Source organism: Scyliorhinus canicula, chromosome 21 (assembly GCF_902713615.1).
Source record: "Scyliorhinus canicula chromosome 21, sScyCan1.1, whole genome shotgun sequence".
Classification (NCBI taxonomy): domain Eukaryota; kingdom Metazoa; phylum Chordata; class Chondrichthyes; order Carcharhiniformes; family Scyliorhinidae; genus Scyliorhinus; species Scyliorhinus canicula.
Genome location: NC_052166.1, coordinates 6,462,466 through 6,469,563, shown reverse-complemented (window position 1 = coordinate 6,469,563; position 7,098 = coordinate 6,462,466). Strand labels below are relative to the sequence as shown.

Here is a 7,098-nt window from a genome sequence, read left to right as displayed (position 1 = left end):
ATGTATCTTGTTTTAACAAATATACCTTCCCAGTACATTTCTTAAGCCACCAACATTGAAACTCCCGTGTCCAACTTTATTACAATGAAAACACTTAATGTTTACTTATCTCTCTTCCACTGTCATAAGTTCCTTTTTAACCTCAGGCAAACTCTCCTTAACATCACCAACTAGACCTCTTTTGCCTTGACTAGCGTAAATGTAACTTTTTTTTAAAGCTGTTATGGGAGAGGTGTATTCAGAACCCCAAAATGTATCATGGAGTTCAACCAACCCCCACCTTTAATGGATTGTTGCTTTTGAAGCACACGGCTTGTTCCCCGGGTGTAGTATTACAATTATGGGCACGTGGTTTTTAAAACAAAACAATGTTTATTCCATGAACTCAAATTAACCTTTTAAATAAACATTGGATCTCTTAACACCCCTTACTTCAAAGATAACCCCAAAAATAATAGAACACTACCCAATCCTGCAAACTGTTCCTTTACACATCCAAAACACTTAACAAATCCTTCAAACAGAAGCACATTAGATTTATATTCAATACTGAGACTTTTTTACAATTCTGATTTCACCAAAGGATTAAGAGACAGTCCTTCATGGCAGAGATCACCAGCAATGCAGCTCACAGCCACACCCAAGCTTTCTTCAAACCAGAAACTAAAACTCCCAAAAAGCATAAGTGAGCTCAGCTCCCCCCCTGTGACATCACTTCAGTAATATGATCAGCTTCATTTCTTAAAGGTACATTTCTTAAACATCCATTTTTTTAAAGGTACTCTCACATGACAAAGTACCCAATTATTTTTTTCCAATTAAGGGCCAATTTAGTGTGGCTAATCCACTTACCCTGCACATCATTGGATTGGGGGTGAAACACACGCAGACACTGGGAGATGTGCAAACTCCACACAGACTGTGACTCAAAGCAGGGATCGAACCTGGGACCTCAGCACCGTACACAGCAGTGCTAACCACTGTGCCACTGTGCTGCCCGGACTACCTTAGAATTTCTCATTTCCTCAGTTTCGATCATTCACAGATTGAAATTGATGTCAAAATCCAAACCTTGATTTATGAATGAATTCAAAGTTATCTGCCATTTCTGCAGCTGGTATAGCAGTTTTAACCCTATCCTCTGCCACATGAGTTCTCACGACAGCAGGAAGTGGATCTTTAAATTCTTCTAAAGTAATCGTTTCCCTAAGAGCCCCAACGTTTGGTATATTTTTAAGGACCTTTCCCACATTTAATTCTTTAAAATTTTCTATCTGTCTGACCTAGTTGGTTTAGCACAGTGGGCTTGTAATGCAGAACAAGGGTTCAATTCCCGTACCAGCCTCCCTGAACAGGCGCCGGAATGTGGCGACTAGGGGCTTTTCACTGTAACTTCATTGAAGCCTACTCGTGACAATAAGTGAGGAAACCGGAGCACCCGGAGGAAACCCACACGGACACGGGTAGAACGCGCAGACAGTGACCTAGACAGGAATCGAACCTGGGACCCTGGTGCTGTGAAGCAACAGTGCTAACCACTGTGCTACCGTGCCGCCCTAGTTAGCCCAAGTCTCTATGATGCTGTTATTGCACCTCTGGTTCCGAAGAGCAAAGAACAAAGAAAAGTACAGCACAGGAACAGGCCCTTCGGCCCTCCAAGCCTGTGCCGACCATGCTGCCCGTCTAAACTAAAATCTTCTACACTTCCTGGGTCCGTATCCCTCTATTCCCATCCTTTGTAGACCTCTATCAGGTGGCCCTCGACCTGCGTCGTTCCAGTGAGAACAAACCGAGTTTATTCAACCGCCCCTCATAGCTAATGCCCTCCATACCAGCCAACATCCTGGTAAATCTCTTCTGCACCCTCTCTGAAGCCTCCACATCCTTCTGGTAGTGTGGCAACCGGAATTGAACACTTTAGTCCAAGTATGGCCTAACTAAGGTTCTACACAGCTGCAACATGACTTGACAATTTTTATACTCAATGCCCCGGCCAATGAAGGCCAGCATGTTTTTTTTTAATTAAAAAAAAATTTTTTTTTTAAAGGTTAATGGGGGGGGGGGGCTGTTGGGTTACGGGGAAAAGGGTGGATACGTTGACTTGAGTAGGGTGATCATTGCTCGGCACAACATCGAGGGCCGAAGGGCCTGTTCTGTGCTGTACTGTTCTATGTTCTATGTTCTATATGAGGCGCCCAGAATCATAAACGGGTGAAGTAATTATTTTACTTAATATACTATGCGGCCCTTTAAAATTGTGAATTTCTGAATGTGGCCCTTGCACGGAAAAGTTTGCCCACCCCTGGTGTAGAGGGAGCTTTACTCTGTATCTAACCCCGTGCTGTACCTGTCCTGGGAATGTTTGATGGGGACAGTGTAGAGGCAGCTTTACTCAGTATCTAACCCCGTGCTGTACCTGTCCTGGGAGTGTTTGATGGGGACAGTGTAGAGGGAGCTTCACTCTGTATCTAACCCCGTGCTGTACCTGTCCTGGGAGTGTTTGATGGGGACAGTGTAGAGGGAGCTTTACTCTGTATCTAACCCCGTGCTGGACCTGTCCTGGGAGTGTTTGATGGGGACAGTGTAGAGGGAGCTTTACTCTGTATCTAACCCCGTGCTGCACCTGTCCTGGGAGTGTTTGATGGGGACAAAGAGCTTTACTCTGTATCTAACACCTGGAAATCTCTCCCACAGGCTCCCGTGTCATGGCTGCCCCTGGCTTGCTGACTATCTGGGGCGGGATCTTGCTGTGCCTCGCTGTGTTACCGGCGGCCGTTCTATGCCAGCAGGACTGCACGGGGGTGTACTGCCCGGAGTTGGAGAACTGCATTGAGGAGACACTGGAGATCGGTGCCTGCTGTGCCACCTGCTTGCAGCGAGGCTGTGCCTGCCAGGGATACATGTACTACGACTGCCTCCGTGCCGGCTACAGATCCGGGAAGATCCCGGCCCTCGTCTCGTACTATGTGGACGGCGGAAGCACCGAGTGCAAGTGCCCCGAAGGGGGCGGGAAGATCCTCTGCAGCTTCATCCCTTGCCCTGAACTCCCCGGCAACTGCATCAAGACCTACCAGCCCCCGGACGGGTGTCCCCAGTGCGCCAGGCTGGGCTGCGTCAGCAGCGGGCAGCGGTACCCGGCCGGCCACTCCTTCCACGTGGAGCCCTGCACCGTCTGCCGCTGCCTGAGCTCGGGCTCCCTGATGTGCACGCCCGACGCCGACTGCGGCCAGGGGGGCGGGCACCCGTTGGGAGGCCCGAGCCAAGGGGTCCTCGCCGACCAGAAGGACCCGCGTCCACCTCCGGCAGAGATGGAGGAGGGGGCGCCTCCGACCGATGAAAAGAGAGGTGAGAGGAGGGCGGGGGGTGGGCGAGGGGGAGGGGAGGGTCAAAGGTGATTGACGCTTGGCAGGGGGTGCGTGGGGGCAAGATCGGGAGTCGGGTGTTAATAAAACGCAAGCTAGTTGGTGAGTCAAAACTGAGTCCTTCACTGAGAGATTTGTCCAATGTCAAGTCTCCCCTCCCTCGTCTAGTGCCCCAGTGGTTCCCTCGTTGTACTCTGGCCCACGCCACTCTTTAAAAAGAAAAATGAACTAATTAACAAGGGACAAATTTACAGGGGCTGGTTTAGCTCACTTGGCTAAATCGCTGGCTTTTAAAGCAGACCAAGGCAGGCCAGCAGCACGGTTCGATTCCCGTACCAGCCTTCCCGGACAGGCGCCGGAATGTGGCGACTAGGGGCTTTTCACAGTAACTTCATTGAAGCCTACTCGTGACAATAAGCGATTTTCATTTTTTTTTTTCAAATTGAAAGCCCTTTCAAGGGTCTCTGGGACAAAGCAACAATCCTAAAGGACACTTAGTGAATCAAATTTAAAAAATTTCCCTGGGGCTAATCGTACCCTCCTGCCCCGTGGGTGGGCACGGCAGGCTGCAGAATCGCCTGCTCCCTCTCCAGGGACACACAGGGTATTTACGCTGCCGTGGAAGAGGGCCTGGCCGTGGGCCCAACGACCACCCCGCCACCTGGTCATTTCAATACTGATTTAGTTTGAACCATTTAAACTAAATTAAACAAACAAAGGACTAAATCAAGTGGGCGGCCCCTCGAAAGGGGCACTGTGCCGAGCAAAAAAAAAAAACTGCAGACGACACTTAAAAACACCGGCCTGGTATCTCCGTTCCCCGATGCCGGAATCGCTTTCGGCGAGGGGGGGGGGGCGGAGAATCCCCAAGGATGCCAAAATCGAGGGGATTTTGCGATGCTCTGCCCCTTGAAAAACAGCTTACTCTGGGAGGGGAGGGGTAACCATTTTTATGGTCCGGGTCCGTGAGTTGATTCCGCCGTTAAGTGGGGTGTGGCCGCTGCAGGCTGCCGCCGTGCGCGTGCGCGGCCACGAACCTGGCATCTCTCCAGGCCGTATCGGCAGCTCGAGCTGGTAGATCTACGTTGCCTCCCCCGCTAGCCCCCGGCAAAACGGCCAATCGGTGGCTGGCGCAAAGCCAGTTCTCCTGGCGTGAAACACCGCCGTTTTCACGCCGGCCTGGTGACCTCGTCTCCCAAACGGAGAATCCAACCCATCCAGCCACAAGGTGATTAACGGACTCAATGAAACACCCCAGTCCCGTGGGACCCCCCCGTGTATGGAACACCGCGATGGTGCCTGGGGACTCCGCGTGCTGGCACTCCATGGGCACTGAGCCGCGAATATACCCGCAGAAGAGGGGTGGACAGTTGGGGCTCATGATCCCCTTGATGTACCGCTGCTTAGGTATGTTAACGAGCTCCTCTATTTATACTCCACTGAGCATGAAACATATTCAACAACTAATTTTTTTTTTAAAAAGCCAATTGAAAGTCACTTCGAAGGCCCTGTGACAAAAACAGAATGTTAAGGCAACCTCACCTTCATGTCATTGTGTGGGCTGATTGTGCACTGCAACCCCTGTGGTGCTCACTGGGTACGGATAGCCTCAATCGTGCCTGTGGACACTCAACCTCCCACTGCCTGGACCTGTTAATGGCATTTTGAGCTCAACAAGTAAATTAAATCAACCTCTACATTGGGGAGACTGAATGTAGACTGGGTGACCACCTGGAGGAACGCCATTGTTCAATCCCCAAGCACGACCCCCTGACCTTCCGGCCTCTCGCCTAGTTCGGCTCCGCACCTTGCTCTCGGGCCCACGTCTCTGTCCTCGGCCTGCTGCAAGGCTCCAGTGAAAGCCCAACTGGGGGAACAAGAACAAACCAGTACAAGGGGACATAAGGTGAATGGTGAAAACTATAGGGGGGATGTCAGAGGTAAGTTCTTTACCCAGAGAGTAGTGGGGGCACGGAATGCACTGCCTGTGGAAGTAGTTGAGTCAGAAACATTAGGGACCTTCGAGCGGCTATTGGATAGGTACATGGATTACGGTAGAATGATGGGGTGTAGATTAATGTGTTCTTAATCTAGGACAAAAGTTCGGCACAACATCGTGGGCCGAAGGGCCTGTTCTGTGCTGTATTTTTCTCTGTTCTATGTTCTCCGATTAGGCGCATTGCAGCCTTACGGACTCACCATCGAGTTCAACAACTTCAGACTGTGAACGTTCCCCTCCATTTTAACACCACCACCCCCTCCTCCCAACCACCTTTTGTAGTTTGTTGTTAGTTATTTTTGAACTCCCTGGCCTGGCCCTGCATGACCCCACCCCTCCGCAATAGGCCCATCTATCCCTGCCTGCTCAGTTGCTCCCAGTATCACATTCTGCCATCTGACAATTCGCACACGTCATCCCTCATCGGCACCCTCAACACCAGAATGTGGTGAATGTGTAACCACTATAAATTCACACTGTGCATCACTGTGTCCCTGTGGGCTCCGTCTGCGATCCGTTGCGCGGCTCTGCCCACAGGGGGAGATGAGGAGCTTGTACAGGGCTCCACCCTTGGCTCCGCCCCCAGCAGGAAGTATAAGTGTTGCGGTCCTGCGGGTCCCCCCTCAGTTCAGCATAGTCGCAGGCAGGCTCAGTTGTAAGACGATTAAAGCCACAGTTTACTTCGACTCGTGTCTCAGAATGAATTGATGGTCGCATCACCCTCCTTTGCCTTCTTTCTACGACAAATTTAATCCGACCTAGCCCTTGTCTTTCGTTCCGCCTCACCTCCTCCAGCCCCTTTCCAACGATGTAATTCTGTACAATTCTACCTTGTTTCAGTTCTGCAGAAGATTCACTTAGACCCGAAACGGCCGCTCTGTTTCTCCCTCCGCCGATCTGGCCGAGTGTGTCCAGCCTTTCCTGTTTCTATTTCAGATTACCAGAGCGGATAGCAGATACCAGTTTGTCTTCCTTGGGCCGTCTCTCCAATTTACTCTGTGGATACTGTTCCTTGGCCGCCGCTCCTCCTTGCCCAGTGATCACAGGTTCTGAGCTCACCAAGGCCTGTTCGGCCACTTCGAGCCCCTGATCGGTATTCACCATGGGGAGGCTGGGTGTTGATGAGCCTACCACCTCTATAGAACATAGAACATAGAACAGCACAGCACAGAACAGGCCCTTCGGCCCTCGATGTTGTGCCGAGCAATGATCACCCTATTCAAACCCACGTATCCACCCTATACCCGTAACCCCCCTTAACCTTACTTTTTAGGACACTACGGGCAATTTAGCATGGCCAATCCACCTAACCTGCACATCTTTGGACTGTGGGAGGAAACCGGAGCACCCGGAGGAAACCCACGCACACACGGGGAGGACGTGCAGACTCCACACAGACAGTGACCCAGCCGGGAATCGAACCTGGGACCCTGGAGCTGTGAAGCATTGATGCTAACCACCATGCTACCGTGAGGCCCCTTCAGAGACTTCTTCTGAATAGCCACGTTATTCACCCCACACACCAGCCTGTCGGGTAACATGTCATTCAGAGACGTCCCAAAATCGCAACTTCCTCAAGCCGCCCATAAAAACGCAGCAAATTCACCTAGAACCCCTCCGCATTGAATTGAACTCATCCCGCTGAAGAATAATTGAGGGTTTGGGGTGATAATGACCTCTGACCAATTCCACGAGACCATTATACTTCATAGAGATCATAGAATTTACAGTGCAGAA

The 7,098-nt window shown here is 50.9% G+C and overlaps 1 protein-coding gene across 1 annotated transcript in view; it reads left to right on the top strand.

The window, feature by feature from the left end:
• Window positions 1-2,697: 2,697 nt before the first annotated feature.
• Window positions 2,698-7,098, top strand: part of LOC119955912 (fibulin-1-like) — a 51,975-nt gene continuing 47,574 nt past the window's right edge. Inside the window, exon 1 of the mRNA XM_038782570.1 lies at window positions 2,698-3,345. Coding sequence (XP_038638498.1) covers window positions 2,706-3,345 — 640 coding nt within the window. The 5' untranslated portion in view covers window positions 2,698-2,705. The remainder of the gene's footprint in view (window positions 3,346-7,098) is intronic.